Source organism: Phodopus roborovskii, unplaced genomic scaffold (genome assembly GCF_943737965.1).
Source record: "Phodopus roborovskii unplaced genomic scaffold, PHOROB, whole genome shotgun sequence".
NCBI lineage: Eukaryota > Metazoa > Chordata > Mammalia > Rodentia > Cricetidae > Phodopus > Phodopus roborovskii.
Genome location: NW_026126599.1, coordinates 7171852 through 7194382, shown reverse-complemented (window position 1 = coordinate 7194382; position 22531 = coordinate 7171852). Strand labels below are relative to the sequence as shown.

Sequence of the window (22531 nt, the reverse complement as noted above, 5' to 3'; positions counted from 1 at the left end):
TCATACATTCTTTTTAAAAACATGGTTATTTTCCAAGTATTGCTCCATGCCATATTCTTTGACAGACACTGGGACAGACAGACAGGTGACTCCTGGGACATATCACCTCAGGCCAACAAGGCTGGAGCTGAAATATTCTCTCCAGAAGCCCAAAGAAAAGGCATAATAAGTTCAGAAAGCCTGGGACCCAGCAGCTAGCCCAGTGCTATAAGCACCTTGACACCATGCCTGATGGCCTGAGTTCAATCCCCAGGACCCACATGGGAGAAGGGAAAAAAAAAAAAAAAAAAAACTCCCAAAGTTGTCCTCTGACCTCTCTAGCACTGTGGCATTTGTATGCCTACCTACCTATGAATGTTGTGCCCAAGTTGTAAAGATCCAGGGGACCACCAGATTTATTGTTCATACAACCATGACAGGGACCTTGTCTAGCTGGAAGACTCAGCAGTCACCAGAGGAAGTGAGTTCCCTGTCTACTGTCAAGTTTTCAAAGGCAAAAATCACAGGATTCCATCAGTAGGCACGGGTTGGTTTCTGATTGGTTGACATTTGGGGAACAATCAGGAGAATTTCTCAAAGTCATTTTTTTGGCATGAAATACCTATGTATCAGTTATTCTCTTTGGTTAGTGTTGAGAGGGAACATTCTGTGGTTTCCATGGCTTTGTCTTGTTACTTGCAGGTGACCTGTTGTACAAAGATAACAGTAATTTTCAGAACTGTATCCTGGAGACTACAGGCGAGGTTTTGGTCTCCCCTGGAGTTTCTTTTGTGGCCAAACAGTTCCCAGGAACCAAGTATCTAGGAGGCTAGAGGGGGGTTTGGAGTTTCCTTGTGTTCAGTTTTGGCCCTAGGCTCCAGGAGACCAGGGGATCTGGAGTTTCTTTGTGTCATGTGCTGAGTCAGAGGCCTGCATGTCCTTTCTGTAGCCTGTCATGGCTGCTAAAGCAGGGGGCTGAGTGAGAGTCTGGTCCCTTTATTTCTCTCTAGTATGAATAATAAGAGTTAAATGGGAACTTAAGGCGTTGTGACATTTATATACTTTTTCCCCAGTGTAAATTTTTAAAAGTGAAGCCTTTGAGTTTAGTTTACCCCTTTCAATGAAAATGCACAGAACATAACAATAAATAAAAAATGCAATAAAATCTTAAGAGCCACGAGCTTTAATCCCAGCACTCAGGAGATCTCTGTAAGTTCAGGACCAGCCTGGTTTATGTAGCAAGCTCCACACCAGCTATAATTACAGAGTGAGACCCTGTCTCAAAGAAGAAAATAAATTCAGAGATGGTAGGTAGAGGATGGGTTACTTCATAGAGAAAGCAAATCGGGCAACCTTCCTAAACCCTTCTGCTAACACCACCAACTGCCCTCCAAGCCCCTCCCAGGGCCTAGCTGAGGACGGGGACTACTTGGCTGGTGCACACACCTTCGAGGAAGCTGATGATGGCCGATGTCACATTGTGCTTCCTGGTCTTGGGGAACAGCTCAGATGCAGACACGGTGAGGAAGGAACTGAGAAAGCCAAGACGACTGTGGGCAGCAGGAAGACCCAACCCCAGATGACATGAACTGCAAAGGGTGGGTGACAGAGCCAGGGCTGCAGCGGAGCACCCTGCCTGCCGCAGAGCAGAGTCCTTTGGAGCCTGGCACATGTGGCCCCAGAGGCTTCAGTACCATCTGCTGGTCCCAAAAATGTGGCCTGGGAACAGTGTTTGGACCCTGCCACTTCTCCAAGAATCCGTTGCCCTTGTTTTGTTCCCAACATGGGAGGTTATGAAAAATAAATTACATTCACAATGTCAGCTACTGAAATCATTCATGAGTTGCTTTTTCCTTTGAGAGATATGAGGGTCTGGTATATTCTAGCTGCCATCAAATCCATTATGTAGCTGAGGCTGACCTTGAACTCCTGGTGTTCCTCAGTGCTGGGATGACAAGCATGCACCACACTTCGCCAGGTGTGTGGTGCTGGGAATCGAACCCAGGCCCTGTGCATGCTAGACAAGACTGTGCTGAATGAGCTACATCCCCAGTTCCCTCTCATCACTTATTACTGTGTGAATCCAATTGCATGAAATCTTGTGGGACAGTTTTAGACTTGGAGGGCAGGCCCAGAGGCTTACACCTGTGAATCCAACTCAGGAGGCTGAGGCAGGCAGATCTCTCCAACTTCAAGGCTAGGCTGGTTTATGGAATAAGTTCCAAGCTAGACAGGACTACACAGTGAGACTGTTGTCATAAAAAAAACTATGCAAAACTTATGATCAAAGGTGCCTGTCACCGGGCCTTACAAGCTGTGTGGGTAGAAAGACAGGGGTGATACTACTGATGCTTCAAGAAGCAAGAGAACCACAAGCACACCAAAGATTATTCATCCCTGCAGGCTGTGGTGGCTCCCCACAAGTCTGTTGCCTCTCCACAGAGCCCAGGTGGGTTATCTTCCCACTTCTTGGGGCCTCCACTTCCTGAATGCCAGCCTCCAGATGCATGCCCTAACCCTAGGCCACTCTAAGGGAAGAATTTCTTCCTCATCCCCCACATCCTTCAGAATCTCCAAGGGAATCATTCTCATTGGCCCAGCTAGGGTCACAAATTCATTCCACTCTGGCCAAGGAGAGTAGCTATGACCCTGGTGGCATGTGCGCTACATTCCGATGACCAGGGAGCAAGGATCACCTGGGGAACCAATCCTCCAAACCGTAGACTCAGGGGAGAATAAGCAGTGTTCTTTTGTTATTTATGTGGGCATCTGTGTGTGGTATGTGCATGCCATGTGTGTCCTGTGGGAGGGAATGCATGCACCCATGCAGCTATCTTCCTCATGTTGATTATCATCACCATGGGACACAGAATCTCTATCATCATGGACACCAGGCTGGACTCAGACTCAGAGTTTCATGTGGGTCTGCCTTCTCGGCACTGGGGTTAAAGGTGTGCACCACACCTGGCTCCATCTTAGTTTTTGAGACAGAGCTCTCACTGAATATGGAGATCAGCATTTCTTCTAGAGAGTGGGAGGGGGTGTCCTTCTGTGTGCATTTAATATGTTTTTCTTATTGGTTGATGAATGAAACACTGATTGCCCAGTAGCAAGGCAGAAAGTATAGGTGGGGCTACCAGACAAGAATACTGGGCAGAGGATGCAGAGAGAAGCTGCCAGAGAGATGCCATGTAGGTACAGGGACAATAGGACACTGTGCATACACCAGTAAACCAAGACCACATGGAAATACTTAGATTAATAGAAATGAGTTAATACTTGAGAGAGCCAGTCAGTAAAAAGCCTGAGCCATCGGCCAAACAGTTTATAATTAATAGAAGCAGAACTGGGCTAGACAGAAACTTCTGCCAGTGGGACACAACCAAACAGAAACAGACATCTGTGACCACAAGACAGGACAGGGTAGGAAGGGCCAGCCCTGCCTCCAGGAGTCCGTCCTCCGTCCCTCCCTCCCTCCCTCCCTCCCTCCCTCCAGGTGATCAATGCCCCGCCCAGCACTCATTATCTCACCTTACCAGACAGTTCCTACTATTCTTTAATCAGGTCTCCAAATTTAGGGTTCCATCCTCTAGACAATCCAAGTTTTCACAGCTACGTGTTTATTCATTGTTTTGTTTTGTTTTTAACTTCTACAAATTGGTTTTGTACCTGTGTTTGCATTAACTTGGGGGGACTTAATTTTATATTTTACTTATGCGTGTGATGGACAGCAAACATACCACAACACATGTTGAGGCCGGAAGGGAATACCTTTGTGGAGATGATTCTTCCTCCCACTTTTCTGTGGGATCTGGGGGTTAGAATTTAGTTCATGAAGCTTTTGCTACAAGTATGTTTACACTAAACCATTCCACTGGCCCAATTTTGGAGGTTTTAAAATATATTGTTTTGTGTGGTGTGGTATGGTGTATGTTTTATTTTGTGTGTGTGTGTGTGATATTTATATGCATGCAGGTGACCACAGATTATCAAACCCCCAAAGTTGTCAGCCACCTGACATGGTTGCTGGGACTTAAACTCAGATCCTGGCATAAGTGGTGGCACCTACCTTTAATTCCAGCACTCAAAAGCAGAGCCAGACGGATTTTTGTTTGAGGCCAGCTTGGTCTACATAATGAATTCCAGAACAGCCAAGTCTACATAGTTATACCCTGTCTAGAAAAAAACAACAGGAAAGATTAAAAATTATTTTTATGTGTATGTGTATTTTACTCGCATGTGTGTCTGTGCATCATACATGTGCAGTGCTCACAGAGGTCAGGAGAGGGCATCAAAAGGAACTGGAGTTATAGTTGTGAGCTACCATGTGAGTGCTGGGAACTGAACCCAGGTCATCTGGAAAAGGAGCAAGGTCTCTTCATACATTGAGACATCTCCCAAGCTCCATTTTTAAAAAATTACTTAAAAAAAAAAAATGTGCTTGGGTGTGCCTGTGCACAGTAGGAATATGGAGTCTGGGGATAGTTTTCTGTTTTGTTGGGGTTTTGTTTTGTTCTTTCCTTTTTTGAGACAAGGGTTTCTCTGTGTATCCTTTGCTTTCCTAGAACTCACTCTATAGATCAGTCTGGCCTCACTCAGAAATCTGTTGCCTCTGCACCCAAGTGCTGGGATTAAAGAAGGCATGCGCCACCACCACCTGACTTCAGGTTTTTTTTTTTTTAAAAAAAAAAGACTAATTCATGTACTTTATGTATTTATGTGCTTATGTGTTCTAACTTGATGCACAACAAATGAGGGAATCAGATTCTATTACAGGCAGTTATGAGGTTGCTGGGAACTGAACTCAGGACCATTAGAGGAACACTCAAGTGATCTAACCACTAAACCATTCCTCCAACTTCCTGGAAACCTTATCTTTTAGAAGACATTCTCATTGTGGTGGTTTGGATGAGAATGGTGCCATAGGACTCATATATTTAAATGTTTTGTTACCAGCTGGTAGACTGTTTAGGAAGGATGAGGAGGTGAGACATTTTTGGAGTTGTCTTGCTGGGGGTGGGTTGAGGACACTGAGTTAGCTCAAATCCTCTGCCTCCTGCCTGTAGATCAGAATAAAAGCTCTCAGCTACTACTGTTCTACCACCATCCATGCCTGGACGGCCTGCCACCATCCTCCCCACCATGATGATCATGGACTCATCCTCTGAAACCATAATCAAGCCTCCAATTATATGCCTCCTTCTCTAGAGACACCTCAGTGTCTCTTCATAAGCTTTGGACATTCTACCCCTTTTAACACATTCTTCCATGGCTCCCTACAAGTCTCTTTCATGTGCTTGCTTAGCTATTTTGCTCCAGGTCAAGAGCTCTATGTCCATCAGCTAGTTCTGGCTAGCAGAAAAAGCTTAGGACAAATTTGAAAAGCTGAGAAATGAACAAGAAACACTGATGATGGTGCAGGGATATTTAAGCAGGAGATAGGAAAAGGCAGGGGATACAAGTGGTAATCCACTGTGTCAAAATTATCTTAAGTTTACCAATTACTTTTTAAAAAATTACTCTCTTCTGACATCAGCTCTGGAAACCTTTGATCAGTTAGAGCTAACAATACTGAATCACTCCGAACACCACAGAAAGACCTTCAAAGAAGGTCTCCCATGGCTTGGGAGTCATTGGTATCAGAGCCTGAGACATTCACCTGCTGCAAAACCCTAAGATCTTCAGCTTCTTTGCACCCCAGTTAATTGTAACAGCCCAGCTCTCTTGCACAACTGGTGAAATTCAAGCTTGAATGTGTATATAAAAGTGTACAAATGCAGTAATGAAAACAAATGAATTAAGTGTCCAGATAACACATTTCTTCTCTCCCTAAGACCAAAGACTTAATAGAAACTCATAATGTTATACCAACTAAATATCTACTTGAGCAGACATGTTACTTCTAAATTTGCTTTACCTACTAAGACATTCTATGAGCTCTACTGAAATCACAAACTTGTTTGTTTTTATGTCCTGAAGCATCCCAACTGAATCAATGCTCAATCTGGGAGCTAGAGAGCTCAGACTGTGGGTAAGGACATTGGCTGCTCTTGCATAAAACAGGATTTTAATTTTCAGCACTCACATGATGGCCCAAAAATATCTATAACTCTAGTTTCAGGGGATCTGATGTCCTCTTCTAGCCTCTATGGATTTCAGGCACACATGCACATATCTATGCAGGCATAACACTCATAAAAATAAATAAAACTTCTCAATCCTAATTGGCTGCAGAGGTCTGTGGGAAGCAAGATGGGCATCAGTAGACACAGACCCACTCTTGTGAGTCTCAAAGAGGAGCTTGCTGTAGGCAGGAAGGTGAGGAATTCCAAGATGTCGAGATCTTCCTGCTGGGGCTCCGACTCGGTTCAAAACAACAGTCTAAGAGCATTAAACACACCTTTATTCAGGTAGAAGTACAAAAGCACGTTCCTAACCCAAATGCATACATGTTATTTTTACAGATTCTGCTACGTAGGGATGAATCAATCCTCTGCCTCAGTCACCACAGGTGACTATTGGTCTTTATAATAAGAGTACACAACTTTGATAGGAACAAAAGAAACATGCAGTTTTTCATTTGCTTTTACATTTAGATCAATTTGATATATGTTGATTTTCTTGCCCTGATGAGACACTATGCTTGCTGATGGCAAAGAAGTAAAATACAGTGGTAGGACTATCCTAGAGGTTAGCCACAAGGTTTACAGAGTGAGCAATGTTTTATATATTGGTTGAGGATCCTAGTAAACATTACAACATCTGAACTACGAAAGCCTCAACTGCTTGATTGACAACTAGAATTTTAAATAATACTTCTCTTATTCATAAAATGTTATGAATTTTAAGATGAAAAAAATGTTTTGACACCATGTAAAGAATCATGAACTATGTCATATAGGGCAGGGACCCTGAACTCAACACCTGTGATCACTTCTATAAATCAAAACAGCCATGATCTTTTATATGGCCTGTAGATTCTATTAAAATACAAAAATAAAATCCAGGCACAGGAGCGCATGCCTATAATCCCAGCTACTTGCGAGGCAGGAAGATTGCATGAACCCAGGAATTCAAGCCCAGCCTGGGCACAAAGACTGCATCTCAACAAAAAAGAATGGCAATGCACAAACGATTATGCACAAAGCCCTATGCTTCAAAGTACTACCCTGGCTTGATGAAGGGAGTGATGGGGGGACAGATAATGATGCAATCCTAACGATTAAAATTTTACCAGGAACGGACCTGCCACTCTTAAAATACTGTCTAGATACTTCTCATTAAGAACAGCAACATCTTTATTGGAAGGCTGTATTTCCTTATGAAGTTCTCTGATTTGTGTGTTCTTTATTTCCCTATCAAAAGCAGACCTGAGCGTTTTCTTGGCCTTCAATACAGGCATATAAAAGATTTCTAAAGGTATGCATACATGCAAAGTAGGCACTGAATGAATGTAGCTAGGCCACCAGGAGTCTTACTGGCTCCTTGATGTTCTTGTCATCTCTTTTAAAGGGCTGTGGATGCAAACAAGGCAGCTAAAATATTACTTGCAAGTGTTTGGGTGCCTGCCACAAATTCAGGAAGAATATATCCTCCAAATGTGGATGGCTGATGTGGAAATACAACTTTAAAGGAAGATTCACCATAGAAGATAAGATCCCACAAAATAGCAGTATCATCTAGTGAGAAGCTTACAACCAGGACATCATTTAAAGACACCTATGAGAATGCAGAAATCAACAGGAAGCTAAGGGTGTGGCTATAGAAACAACAGCATGTAGGGTCCTCAGAAAAGAAGAGGCCTGAGTCTCCTGTGGATAACACTCAAGCCAAGACAGAAAAAAGCTCACAAAGCTATTCTCCAGAAGCTATGTCAACATTGGTACAAAAACAGCATCCTAGGTAAACTGTGAATATGAATCAATTTCAAAGGAAAAAAAAAAAACATTTTAATGTATATAGGCCAAATTAAACTCAAAAACGTTCTGTAAATGAAATTATCGTACCTACTTAAAATATTTATTAAAGGATGCTGTGAGGAAAATTGTGTCCACCAATTATCTTCTGGATTCAGTTATTCTACACTGAAAAGACTGGAACTAAATAGGAATAATTATACACAGAAGTAACCATATTCTCTCCAATACTTTGATATTGGATAAGGCCTGAAATAGAGTGGTAAGTTTCATTGTTTGCATTCTCTCAGTCTCATCTGGTGCAGACATTCTGATCTTACCATTTTCATCATCTCACCTGGTACATTCTGATGACAGATGGGCCCCTGCTCAGATTTGCCATGTTTACTGTACCCAAGTGACTTCTTGGGTACAGATTCTTTGATGTGAGCAAGCACTAGGTTATGACTGTGTTTCCTCACATACACATCTATCTTCTCAAGTTTTCTGCATGGCACAAATTTGACACTAAACCAACAAGGTAGTTGACAGATGGCTTTTTCACATTTAACAGCGGAATTTTACTCCAGTACAAATTCCCCAACTGTGACTAAGGTATGAAAATAATCTGAAGAATGTAACACGTTCTATGTGTTCCAGCACTGATTTACAAGAGCCAGTGAAGATTTAACACACACACACACACACCAAAAAAAAAAAAAAAAAAAAAAAAAAAAAAAATCCTAATACTCGTCACATTCAGTGGGTTTCTCTCTGGTATGAATTCTCTGATGCTGTCCAAGGGCTGAACTATGACTGAAGACGTTAACACATTCAGTACAGATGTGACTTCTCTGGTCTGTTCTCACATACTGAATGAGGCCTGAACTTGACTAAACGTCTCCCCAAGTTCATTGCATTCATAAGGTTTCTCTTTGGTATGGATCCTTTCGTGTTGGACGAGATGAGCTCTTTGACTGAAGTTCTCTTCCCATGCATCACAATCAAAGACACTCTCTCTAACAGGAACTTCTTGTTGCAGAGTAAGATCTGAACTGTGACTGAAATTTTCCTCATAATCATTGTATTCATATGACTTCTCTTTCCTGTGCATTTTGTGATGCTGAATAAGGCATGAGGTTTGGCTAAAAGCTTTCCCACACTCATTACATTCATGCAGCTTCTCTCCCGTGTGAATTCTTTGATGCTGAATAAGATGGGAATTCAATCTGAAGTCTTTCCCACATTCAGTACACGTGTAGGGCTTTTCTCGGAAACGATTTCCTTGCTGTTTCACATAGGCCAGCCCACATTCATCATACTCATAGGACTTCTCTTGATGATGTACCCTCTGATGTTCAAGTAGATATGAGGTGTGACAGAAGTCACTGCCACACACGGTACATTTACAAGCCATGTCCTTGTGAGTTCTCTGATGCTGAGTAAGATGTACACTTCGGCTGAAGACTCTCTCACAGCTGCCACACTTGTAAGACTTGGCTTTGGCATGAGCCTTCTTATGCTGAAGCACATCTGAGCTCTGGCTACATGACTTGTCAGATGCATCACAGGATTTATCAGATGCTTCACATTTGTAGGATTTCTCTCTAGTATGTATTCTTTTATGTCGACTAAGACTTGAGCTCTGACTGAAAGATTTCTCACATTCCTTACATTTGTAGGGTTTCTCTCTTGTGTGAATTCTCTGATGTCTGGTAAGAGCTGAGGCCTGATGAAAGGTTTTCCCACATGTATCGCATTTATAGGATCTGTCAGTGGTAGGTATGTTCTCCCATTTATTAAGGTGGGACAGATCCATTAAACTTTCTTTATAGTCACTACTCTGAAAATTCTGTGTTAGATTTATGGGTTCTTGTTCACCAACAGCTGGGTTCTGGTTGAAGTTCATGTCATACTTACTGTCATCAATGGTCTGTATTCTAAGAACTCTCTGATCTGTATCTGTGGAGTCTAGACTGAAGCTTTTTTCAGGTTCACTGTTCTTCTCACTGGTGAAGTTTTTCTTGCTGATCGTTATTTGTCTAAACTCTCTCTCCAGGAAGAGAAATTTTCTTAGGATCTCCTGGAGCCTTTCTAATCTGTCCTCAGACTTATACACCTCTCTGGTCTCAGGAACTTGCACAATATTCTGTTTGACTTTTCCTACTCTCACTTTGTATGAATGCACTTCTTCTGAAATTTTCCGCTTAGGGACCAACAGCTTGTTTTCTTCTCTGGTCTCTCCATCTAATACAATATATAAATAGAAAATGCAATGTAATGTGTACCCTGTGCTTAAAAAAAAATCAAATAAAAATAGGAGGAAACTAAATAATGTAGTATCCTTAAAGATAAGCAAATTTATTTACATTAAAAACCAAGCACAAAATTTCAACAGCAGATGTAAGGGAAAAAACGGGAGCAAGGTGGGCCAGAAATGGAGCAAGGGAGGATACAAACAGGCTATTTATACAAAGTAAAACAAGGCAGTAAGAAATTTCAAAGAAACAAATATTAAAATATCAAGTCCTGTAACTTCAACTAGAACCAAGCACACTTGTACAAAAGGAATTAAATTGTAGAGACAGATGGCTCTCCACTCCAAAACAGCAGAGCTCTGTGTGTTAAGTATGAGCTCAGCCAGAATTTGGCTCAACATCTGGACTCAACAATCTCCACTGATTCATCTGACAGGTTCTGCCTTACTCACCTGAACAATCATCTTTTATGACTTCTCTATTCTTAGTTTCCAGATCAAAGACCTGTAGATCTTGTTCCCGCTGGGAGATCCCATCAGGCTTGGAAACTGGAAATCCTGCTCACAGAGAAGGAAATGGAATATGGCAATTTATCCTCAGATGCTACACTGCCTTCTTTTCTTTTCAGCAATGATTAACACAGAAGATAAGTTCTGAGAAGACTTTTGTCAGAAGACTTAGAGAATGAAGAGGACAAGGTCCTCTAAGAAGTTGAGATTTGTGCTCTGGTAAAGGGTGCACTAAGGGGAGAGTTTGTAACTCAGAAGCAGCAACTGTCATTTAAATATAATTCAGGAAATTTGTGAACAGGTGTGTACCTGTCTTCACAGAAGTTATCATTAGTATTCCTATGGTCTAGGGTACAATGTTGGTATTAGACCTTGTCTACAAGTACCAAACTGTATCTTCAAAATGTAATTCAAACACCTGCAACATAGTAAGTTAAAGTATAGCATCAAATCAAATAATACACGAATAAAATTAGCAAAAACCAGTACAAAAAACAAGTTCAATAAATAACACCAAAACAGGAATTATTTCTGGTTCTTCTTTAGCACAGTACAGTAACAAAAAATTGAAACAATTTGAAATATAATTTTAATTAATAAGATTTTAAAATCCCCAACATCAAAGGATGGATGGATGATGGCACAGTGATTAAAAGCACTTAACTGCTCTTGCAGGGACTATTTTGCAGCGTCCATATGGCAGCTCACATTGGCTATAACTTGAGTTCCAGAGAATTTGAAGCCCTCGTCTGTCCTCCCTGGGCACCTGCACTCATGCGCACATACCCACACTCAGACATGTACATATAATTGTGATTGCCCTAGTCTACGTAACAAGTCCTAGGACAACCAGGCTACATGAAGAGACGCTGTCTCAAAACAAAAGAGGTAGGAATGCTTATTTGCCCTGATTGGATCACTGCATATCATATCAAAGTACTGAATTATCATAATGTTCCACGAATCCATTCAAATGTCTTCACTTTTTTTTTAAAAAGGGTATGCCACATCTTCATATCAGAATCAGCTTACACTTTTTATTTATTCAGCAAGCATTTATGAAGTGTCGCATATAAAAAGTATGATGGAGATAGAGCCCAAGCAAGAGGGCCAGCCCATCTCAAACAACTGAAGGACCTCACCTTCAAAATACAGCTTCTAAAGACAGCTCCGATAAACACTTGACTACAACATGCTACAGTGAAGGATAGTACAAAATGCATGTAAAACAAATGTTCTTATGTTAAAAAGTCTCCTTACATCTCCATCTATGTGGAGAGTGTGTGTGTGTGTGTAGTTCTTTAGATAGAGTATCACTCTGTAACCCATGCTGGCCAGGAACTCACAGTATACCCAGGTTTGTCTCAAATAAGACAAACCCACCTCAGGCTTGAACAGCTCAATCTCTCAATACTAAAGCAACAGGGAGCCTGATAGCAAACAGAATTTGATGCTGTTAATACCAAAGAACAGTTTTTGTATGTCCTGAGCTCAGAAAGTATCCAGGTGCATATATGAAAGATTTGGCTTGAGTCATTCAGCTCCAAAAACCTATCTATATACTGCATATCTAATTTATTGCTTGTTCCCCTGGTCCTGGTTTGTCACCACATAATGAGTGATGTTTATAGATTCTTAAAAATAGCTTAAGGATCAACTGAGTTGCCCATCAACCAAGGAACTGAAAATGGCAATGTAGTACATATACACAATGCAATTTTATTCAGCTATGAAGAAAAATGAAGAAGCTAAGGTGGCCCAGCAGTTAGAGTATACTGCATTTACAGAGGACCTGAGTTTAATTCCCAGCATCTGTGTCAGGCTGCTTACAACTGTCAGATGACCTCTTCTGGACTCTAAGGGCACCTGCACTCACATTTACTACATATGCATGCACACGCAATTAAAATAAAGTCTTTAAAAAGAAAGATGAAATTTGTAGAAAAATGGAGTTGGAAATGTTATATTGAATGAGGTCACCCAGGTCCAGAAGCTTGCAATTTTCAGATTTCTGTGTTTAACTTGCAAGCATCTATACAAATGAGGAAGCTAAAATGGAGCAGGGGTGGGGAGTGATATCTTGCTTGTACAAATAAAGCCTGCCTGAAGGTCAGAAATTGGAGCCTGTCACTAGCTAACCATAGAGATCTGGAGGTCTGTACAAACAGACAGGAAGTGAGGTAGCTGGGTGGAAACAGGATACAAGCAGAGAAAAACAGGAACTTGTTCTTGTCTACTGAGATGCTAAGGGGGTAAGATGTGGCTATGGTTTGCTCCTCTCTCTGATCTCTCAGCGTTTTTTTCTATATCCGATTCCAGGTTTTTATTCCTTAGACCAATTAAGAACTCCATTTACAGGGGTGCAGGTTAAAGGAAAAAGAATAGTGGAAAATACAGCAGAACACAGGAACTCAAAAGGAAATACTGGAGTTGAAAAGGATTAAATGTGAGTGGAGAAGAGGTGGGGTAGGATAACATAATAGAAAGGGGGGATATGATGGTGAGATGTATGTATGTATGTATGTATGTATATATGTAAAAGCCATATGGAAACCTATGACTAATTTTAAAATGGGGGGGGGGAGCTTTAATCCTAACACTGAGGAGGCAGACAGAGTAAGGAAGATCTCTGTGAGTCTGAAGCCAGCCTGGTGTACACAGCAAGTTCCCAGCCAGCCAAAACTATTTTTAAAGGGGAAAAAAGTTAAGAATGGAGGTATGCTGCATGGGTAGATGATATTGCTCCTCCAAACCACAGGTAAACTAAACAAAGTACCAATGACAGGTGTGCAATATCTGCTTCCCTGAGTTTTTGGAGAGGCTTCAGAGCCCCCCCCCCATAAAAAAATACAAGATATTGCTATTGCTCCTGGCTTAGTTGCCCTCCCCCCCCCCCCCAGAGCTAAATACTGCTAAAGAGACCACACACTGACTTCAGGACATAAAGAAATCTTTGCTGGCTAGTTTTCATAGTGCCAGAAGGTGCTACACAGGATACTATGGAAAAAACATAAATGTTCTTATCCAACTGTGAACCCTCCAAGCTACCATTACCTCCCTGCTAGACAGGGCATGCCCACTGACCCAATAACATCATGACTGTTATGAGGATAACCTAGCACTTCCTCATTGGATTTGAGACCAGTTCTAAAGAACAAAATGTATGCCTGCTACTGTAAACCTGGTCAAAATCTCACAGCTAGAGAGATTATAGTCCTACTTCTGTTTTGCTAAATTGACATGGTATCAAACTGTCTTCTAAATATACTTTAACTGACAAATTAGTGTTGCTTGCAGCTGTGGTCAGAGAAGCTTCTATATGCAGTAGGCTATGGTTAATACAGAGCCTAACAAGTGTTGAGAACAAGTGACTGCGAGTGTTCAGCCCTAAAGAGAATGTCTGTATCACCTCTTCCACGACTCAAGGACATCATAGAAGGGGTGCAAGTAGAAGGAAGAATGCTGTGAAATGAAGGCTGTTGCTTTCAGGAGCTTACAGTAGCAGCGGTTGGTTATCTACAGAAGACTGGGCCCATTGCTAGGCAATGGTAGTGCACCCCACCCATTTAATCCCAGCATTTGGAAGGTAGAGGCAGGCAGAATTCTGTGAGCTTGAGGTTAGCCTGGTCTACAGAGCCAAGTTCCAACACGGCCAGAGATACACAGAGAAACCCTGTCTCCAGAAAAAAAAAATAATAATAATAATAAGAAGAAGAAGACTGGACCCATCAATCAATATTACAATATGGATATGGGAGGGACTCAGAAAGCCCCACCTCACCCTGGCTCAGCAGTTGGGAGTGCTAGCTATTCTTCCAAAGATTCCCAGCACCCACTCACAACTGTATATAACTCCAGGTCCCGGGGATCCGACATCCTTACAGACATACATGCAGGCAAAACATCAATGAACATAAAATAAAAATAGTTTCTAAAATTGATCTCAGGCACCAAGCAGTGGTAGCACAGGCCTTTCCTTTTATCTGAGTACTCAGGAGGCAAAGGCAAGCAGAACTTTGTGAGTTCCAGGACAGTCAGGGTTACACAGAGAAACCCTGTCTCAAAAAAACTAAAAAAAAAAGCTGGGCATCAGTGGCTCACGCCTTTAATCCCAGCACTTGCGAGGCAGAGGCAGGCGGATCTCTGAGTCTGAGGTCAGCTTGGTCTACAGAGCGAGCTCCAGGACAGCCTCCAAAGCTACACAGAGAAACCCTGTCTTGAAAAAACCAACCCCCCCCAAAAAAAACCCACAAACTCTGTTATTATGACCACTAATAACACTCCTAGATAGCCAGAATCACGAATTATGTATACTGCATCCTTTTTTGTTTGTTTTGTTTTTCAACACAGGGTTTCTCTGTGTAGTTCTGGCTGTCCTAGAACTCACTCTATAGACCAGAGAAGCCTGAACTCAAGATCTGCCTGCTTCTGCCTCCTTGGTGCTCATATTAAAGGCTTTAAAAGAAGCTTCTTAAAAGAGTAATATCTTCTACTCATTGTTGAGTTATAGCAAGGATTAAATGATATATATAGCATGTAGTATAAACAGAAAATAGCCATGACAATAGATTCTGTGCAAATCAAGGTTGCCTCTGAGACAAACTTTTTTTTAAACTCAGCCATTTATTTATTTATTTACTGCTGTCTAGTGCAAACACTTAACACAGAGACTAACCTGGTGTCTGTGACAAATAAAAATACAGCCACGGGAAAAACTTGAACTGGAAAGGCAGACTATGCCACAGACTGAATTATAACGTTCTTAAATTATAACCCCAACACTAAGTGAAATTACAAACATATATAACCTTACATTTCAAATGGAGTATGGTAACCCAAAGTTAATTCCTGAGGATGTTAAAAATGATGCTAAGAATATTCTGGCCTGAATGGGCAGTGGTGGCCAACTCCTTTAATCCCAGCACTCAGGAGGCAGAGGCAGGAGGATTTTTGTGAGCTCAAGGCCAGCCTGATCTACAGTGAGTTCCAGGGCAATGAGGGCTACAAAGAAAAACCCTGTCTCAAAAACCAAAACAAAATAATATGTTGGCTTAGTCACAAAAAAAGCTGGATAGGACAGGAGGGTTTCTTGTAGTCTGTATGAGTATGCATGTATGTGTGTCCTTTGTGCGTGAGAAGATGACAAGATAAAATGAGATAAAGTTCCACCCAGTAGTACAGTATGTTATGTTTGTACTATACTACAAAATTTCTTTACTACAAAAAGTACACAAGTTAAATGTTGGAAATTCTGTATTAGGTAAAATTAACAGTAGTTTACAATTATATATAGATCATTTTACAATTTACAAAGCTTTTAAATATACATCCATTTTGATGCCTGAACTATTTCATTTTGTGCCCCCCACGTCCCCTCCATCAAGGACAGCGCTAAGGATACTTAATTAGGAAAGCTAATATAAATACATCAATCGGTGTAGTACCACAAAGGACTAGGGGCAAGAAGACAGAACTTTAAAGGACGAAGAAAATGTATCAAACATGAGGAAAGTCTGGGTGTCACAGGAAACTGAGGCAACACAATGGACAGGCTATGCTTGCTCCTAGAAAGAGTACACAGTATGTTTCCTGCTCTAAAGTAACAGGAAACAATAGCAACTGAAGAGATAGGGTAGCTTTGTGGCTTCTCATACAAGTAGCTGACCACCAAGTGTGGTTTATGAATTAACTGAGTTCCAAATCCATGTGGTTTTAAGGATGGCTTCCATGTTAAAGATTCACCAAAGGTCATTTGGGGATCAGCACTTTACATAATGGTGGCATCCCAAGAAACATCTATTCCATCAACCAAAGTTAATATCTTACAATCTTGGAAAAGGAGTTTCCGTGCAGGGACGAGCACTACCGATGGAAAGCCGATACCTGGGCCATCTCTTGGTAATTCCTGCCGTAAGGACTGCAAGTGTTTCTCCAGAGAAAGCACTTGCCTGGGTATGACTCAGGGCTGGGCAGGAATTCACACAATGAATCCGGGTGGTGGGAAGGCGGAGAAGTATGCCTATAAAGATCAAAGAGCCAGGAATGGAAAACACACTAAAAACCTTCCCATTGAGAAAACTGCCTCCCCACAAGTGAGAAAATTACTTAAGTCCAACACGAAAACAAGAAAGTAAAAATGCCCTAGGTGTCACCAAAAAAAAAAAAAAAAAAAAAAAAGGTGGAGGAAGTCTAACTACAGACACAAATGCACAAGAAGTGCGTGCAAGGTGGGAGGGGGTGGGAGGGGGACCCTCACATCAAGGAGATTGCCAACAATCCTGACCCTCCCCTGCCCTGGTTGCCTAATCCCAGGCATCCTCAAAACAACAAAGAAACAAGATTCTGCTGCATGGGGTATGGCTGTAATGCACTATAATGTGTAATACTCAAACTGATTCACAACTTTAAATGACATCTCTCAAATCTGCATGTTTGGAAATGAGTTTGACAAACTTAAAAAAATGAGAGACTACTCAACAAGAGAGATTTTAACCTTTCTTTTAAATATGTTTCTTTATTGGGAAAATCTAAGATACAGGACATAAAGGAATCAGAACAGAGAGTCTGGCAAGGGGTTGGGAAGATCCTTAAGACTCTCAGTTAAAAAAAAAAAAAAAAAAAAAGGAAAGAAAAAGAAAAGGTAAGAGCTTAATCAAAGCTCAACCAAATTCCTCTTTGCCAACAGGAAACAGATGTCCCACAAAAGCAAGAAACAACCTGGGAATGAGAAGTAGAAGTTCTCCTGATACCCCAAAGGAAGCCTAAATTAATCATCCCAGGAAAGGACCTTAAAGATGGAGGGCTGAGACCTAAAATCTGAGTATACTCCACTGACCACCTTAAAGACCTAATACCTACTCAGAAACAAGGGAGAAATCCAAATAGGTAAATGGAGCAACAGAAAGGTCCTTACCCAGTGAAACCACGTTTCCATAATTCTCTAACATCACTTCTCTGTAGAGCTCCCTCTGAACAGGGTCCAGGCATCCCCATTCCTCTCGAGTAAGATGCACAGCCACATCTTCGAATGTCACAAACTCCTGAAATAATAATTCTGGCTGCTTTCAGGAATGGGCTACTATAGCATCATGGCCAGAGGATGAACATGGCACAGAGGACATCTAGTGGCTGTTTATGTTGGGGACTAGAACCTAGAGAGTAAATCCCTTAAGTGCCCATCACAGTATTATGGACAAAGGCGGTGGTGGGGAGATAGAAAAACCACTGTATCAAATCCAGGTCTCTGAAGAGGATCTGTTCCCAAACTGCTACTGAAAAGATTCCAGGCAAGTTTTAACAAATGGGATAAAAGAGAGGCCACACTCAATCAGCAACAAGAAACCCTGAGGAAAAGCAGAGGGTCCCTCAGCTCACCTGGTACCTGGCTGTCAGGAGCGCAGCTGCCTGGTCTCCTGGGCTTCCCTCATGGGGAAGAGCAGGCACCTGGGGAACAGGTGGAGCTGAGGGAGGAGAAAGGAGCCAAGAGTGAGAGTAGCCCTTTCACGGGCTCCCTTATCAGAAGATACATCTCCTGCCCAAAGAGCGTGTGGCATCCTCCTTCACATCACCATTCCAGTAGAGCCAACAAAAATTTCAGGTATCACCACTCTTCCTTGGTAGCTGTTCCTACTTACATATATTTAGGACTGTGATATGCATTTTACTAGGAATTTCACTTTATCCTTATGACATGACAATCCTAAGGAAGGGTAAGTATTGCACCTGTCACTCAATTAGCAAAGCAAAGCCCTGGCCACCCTGGGCTGAGTGAAAAATGTGGTCTCAAAATACAGAAACAGCAAAAAACAATGTTGAAGACATAGATAGCTCAACTCAGGGAGTGCTTGCTTAGCATGCATAATGCTCTGGGTTTGATCCCTAGCACCATACACTGGGTATGGTGGCACACAACTGTTATCTAGGCACCTGGAAAGTGGATGTCAAAGAATCAGAAGTCATCAAAGCATAACAAGTTCAATGCCAACCTGCACTAAGACTGCCTCAAGAAAGTTGAGGTGTGTGATGGAACAAAGCATTAATCCCAGGACTCAGGAGGCAGAAGCAGCAGGATTTACTTCTGTTATTAAGTAATTGGTCTACATAGTGAGTTCTAGGATAGACACAGTTATGTAGAGAGATCCTATCTCAAAATGACAAAAAAGTTGAAGGACTTGAAGTGATCCAGGTCAGGGTTTTTAACAAACGTCTGGTATTTTCCCAGATACCACTTACTTTAAACTCCTTTGTTGTTGTTGTTGTTGTTGTTGTTATTGGGCACTGTCTCTACAAATATTGTATGAGACTTCCAGGAACAAGGATAGTCAAGTTTCCTCATAATTCTTTACACCTCCAACAATGTCCCCACAGTACCCTCCACTTGATGGCACTCCATCTGTGCTGCTAACACACATCTTCAGGCACTAGTAGTGGCCACAGAATCTAAGACATAGTTCTTACATAACAAAATCAGCAGCTAAGTATAGTAACGAATGCCTACAATTCTAGTACTTGGGAGGCAGAGACAAGATTCATCCAAATTGTGGGCTGGATAGTACTGACCAGCCAGGGCTACATAGCAAATCTTGTCTCAGGGGGTAGGAAGAAAAAAAAGACTGCCAAACCTACCTATCTAATATACATATGTAAATGTACAGTTAATATGTAACACCTCTGCATTTAAACAGACACTGTGCTCAACCAAGAAATTAAATGGTTGCTTTCTTGATCAAAATTAGATTCTTCACAATCTGCAGTTGCAACAGAATGGCAGGTAGCAAAGCCCACCAAATCATCAGGAAAGGAAACACAAAGTGAAGGGAACAGAGGGAAGGAAAGGTTCTTTCTGAGTCTGTAAGGAAGTAAAAACCAGGTAAGCCTAGTGAGATATGGCAAAAGCAGCCTGTCTTAAATTATTCGGGATGTGGTGATCAAAATGAAGTCCACATTTTCTAAAGGACAAACAGGCAGGGCAGGACAATATTCATAAAGAACATCCTTAACAGAGGGCCCCAAACCAGGAAGGAATCACACCTGTCCCTGCCTTCAGTTCTTCCTCTCAGGGCCATCTTCTTAGTACAGTCCCTGGCCTCTGATCACATCAGGCTCAAGAGTACCTTAACACTCCCATTCTCCTGCAAATGTGTGTTGTCTCTGCCTTACCCCCAGTGAATCCCTGCTCCATCTCTGTGTCCTGCAGAAACGGAATCTCTGGGGAAAGGCATTCAGACTGGCTCTCCAAAGACTGAAACTGGACCCTTGGTGATCCTGCTGCTTCGTGAGGCGTTTCCTCCATCCCTGTTCAGGGGGACAATGACCATCACTGCAGGATGAGATTAAGAGAAATTACTCAGTAAGCTAAAATGTCCCACCATTTCACAGTCTCAGGACTTAGCAAACTATTTTATATATTTAAGAAAAAAATAGTTCAAAATACACTTTAAGGCCAGCCTGGTCTTCAGAGCAAGTTCCAGGACAGCCAGGGCTACACAGAGAAACCCTGTCTCGAAAAACAAACGAATACTCGATTTCAGGTTTCACTGTCCACAGAGCTATTTCTCTAAATGTAAAATTAATTAAAGTGCATGGTAATTTAGGTCCAAAAAAGAATTGGAAAAAAGGTTGTTAATAGTTACCAAAATGAACAGCAAAAAGAAAAATCGAGAGCTGAAGATAGATACAGCTCAAGGTATCAGTACTTCCTAGTATGCACAAGGCCCTGCTTCAATACCTAACACCCTCCCCTCCACAAAAAAAAAAAAAAAAAAAAAAAAAAGAAGAGAGAGAGAGAGAAAAAAGAAAAAGGGTACCATTCAGTTTCAAAATTTTAAACCCAAATAAAGAATTCGGTACTATTCACTCTACTGCAAAATCCCAAATCTGTGGTATTAAGACATACACACACACACACACACACACACACACACACACACACACACATATCTCTGGGCCTGTAATCCCAGCACTTGGAAGATGTAGGCGGGAGCTCTTGTTCAGGAGTTCAAGGCAGTTTCAAAAACAAAACAAACAAATTACAGTGGACAGCCTTAAAAAAGAAAAAAAAATATATCAACCAGTACAATAGCGTAAATCTTTCCATAGGGCGTCCTAAGTATTTAGACCCAGAAAAACACGCCAGTTAGGATTACTCATTGTTTTTCTCAAAAGCAAGCCCCTTAGGAATTATGTGGTAACCGGTCAGGCCGTTCTGCATTACTCAATGGGGCTGATGAATAACAACACAGCCAACTCACTTTGAAGACGGACCCTCAGGGCAGACTGGTTGGACGGCCTGGGCGCAGCACGAGGAAGGGCTGCGATGTGCCTGCGTGGTGTCCTTCAGACCCAAGGACGTGCAGGGTTCGTCCACCTTCCTTCCACCACCCTCGGTGACGCTCCCGGCCTGCTCAGAGGCCTCGCCCGGAGCCGCCCTCCATCCACTTCCCTTTTAGGTGAAGGTTCGGTCCCCAGAGGGCGAAGCGGGCCACACAAACCTAGTTGCCACCGGGGCCCGGCCGCTGGGTTCGCCACCACGGGGCCACCCCGGTCCCCCGGGTTTCGCGACGAACCCGGGCTGAGGGGAAAACAGGGCCGCGAGCTCGGCCTTCCGCGCGCCCGGGCTCCGGAACAGCCGACAGCCGGGACGCAGCGGCTCCTGAGCGTCCGCCGCAGGCCAAACAAGCGGCCGCTCCCACGGCGACGCGACGACGCGACAACGGTTCCGGGGGACTCACCCAGGTGGAGAGGCGGGCCTAGCGACCGTCCCGTCACGGAGACTTTCCTCACTGAGCAGCGCCAGCCTTTCCGGGGCGCTCTCCACAGTCCGGAGGCTGGCGCTTACGTCACTTCCGGCGGCGGAAGTGCACGGGAGGGCGGCTCCGGGTGAGGTTCCCGGATGAAGCGCAGCTACGCAGGGAGTGTCCTGTGAGGACGAGCCCTCGGTTACGGTTTTGCTTGGCTTTCCCGAGGCCTCCTGAGGTCGCACGGCCCTCCCCGCTGATTGGGGTGCATCTTGCATCTCTAGGGAGGGCGACAGATATTGGAAAAAAGCCCCCTGCCTCGTCCCTGTCACTATCAGACCCTTGACACTGGCCGCAGGGAGAGTGCACAGATTCTCGGGCCCTCACAGCCCTGGTGCGCAGTGGTTTGGGTGGGTCGTGTTTCTCCTAGGAAGTGCCCGACACAAACTGACCACAGAAGGGGACGTTCTAGGTGAAGGGGACTCCCGCACGGGGGGTGGGGGGAGCTCCTTCCCGGACCCCAGATTAGACACAAACCACACCCAAACACTTGTTTTCACAGAGAAATCCTCCTTTAAGCAGGGAAGTAAAGTTACAGTGGCTGCTTTCTAACTCAGGCAGAAAACAGGAGCAAATGACACTGCAGGTATAATTTTTGTTTCTTTGTTTTTGTTTTGTTTTTCGAGACGGGGTTGTAAGGACTCAGGCATTACGCTTGCCTGCTCCTGTCACCTGGCAGAATTCACTTAGGCAGTACCCTGGTCAGCCCAGGTGCACAGGGCCCCTTTAAAAGAAAGACCTCCGACCACTTACGCTCGTTTCTGGCTCCTCTCTAAAGAGAACTGTAAACAGTTCTCTTTCTGTTCTCTCTTTCCCAATCCTCTCTTTCCGCTCTCTCTTTTCCCTCTTTCCTGCTGTTCCCCTGAGGCAGACAGGGCTTTTCCTGTCTCCCTGTTCGTTCTTTGTCTCTATTCCTCTTTAGGTCCCTTCTCTTTCTTCCCCCCACCCCCAACCTTTCTAGTAAAACTTCTCACTAGGCTCTGTCTGCCTGGCATGTTTGTCCCTCCGCCTAGAACCTAGGTCATCCACTCCCGCCATGGAATCCGCCAAGGTTCCTCATGCTTTATCATAAGAAGGGTTTCTCTGTGTAACAG

At 43.0% G+C, this 22531-nt stretch overlaps 1 protein-coding gene across 11 annotated transcripts; it reads right to left on the bottom strand.

Annotated features, from left to right (window-relative positions):
- Positions 1-6365: 6365 nt before the first annotated feature.
- On the bottom strand, positions 6366-21466 carry Znf655 (zinc finger protein 655). Of its 11 annotated transcripts, XR_007835835.1 has the most exons (7): positions 21132-21276; positions 19801-19960; positions 18016-18101; positions 17555-17681; positions 16468-16660; positions 10585-10689; positions 10077-10121 (listed from the first exon to the last, which is right to left on the bottom strand). XR_007835835.1 is itself a non-coding variant. In XM_051205459.1 (6 exons), the coding sequence occupies exons 2-6, from the start codon at positions 19931-19933 to the stop codon at positions 8740-8742; spliced, it is 1818 nt and encodes a 605-aa protein (XP_051061416.1). In that variant the 5' UTR covers positions 19934-19960; positions 21372-21466; the 3' UTR covers positions 6366-8739. The 11 variants fall into 11 exon arrangements, 10 of the variants coding, with proteins under 10 accessions (XP_051061416.1, XP_051061415.1, XP_051061417.1 ...); XM_051205459.1 differs by lacking the exons at positions 18016-18101; positions 21132-21276 and adding an exon at positions 21372-21466 and having other exon boundaries at positions 6366-10121; positions 16590-16660; XM_051205458.1 differs by lacking the exon at positions 18016-18101 and having other exon boundaries at positions 6366-10121; positions 16590-16660.
- Between the last annotated feature and the right edge of the window lie 1065 nt (positions 21467-22531).

Excerpts from the sequence above, each read along its gene's own strand:
- Znf655 (XM_051205459.1), bottom strand. The coding sequence starts at position 19,933 with ATGGAGGAAACGCCTCACGAAGCAGCAGGATCACCAAGGGTCCAGTTT. Across the intron at positions 16,661-17,554 it reads TGGAAACGTGGTTTCACTGG|GCATACTTCTCCGCCTTCCC; the intron begins GTAAGGACCTTT and ends TGATCTTTATAG. Across the intron at positions 10,690-16,589 it reads CAGCCCTGAGTCATACCCAG|GATTTCCAGTTTCCAAGCCT; the intron begins GCAAGTGCTTTC and ends CTCTGTGAGCAG.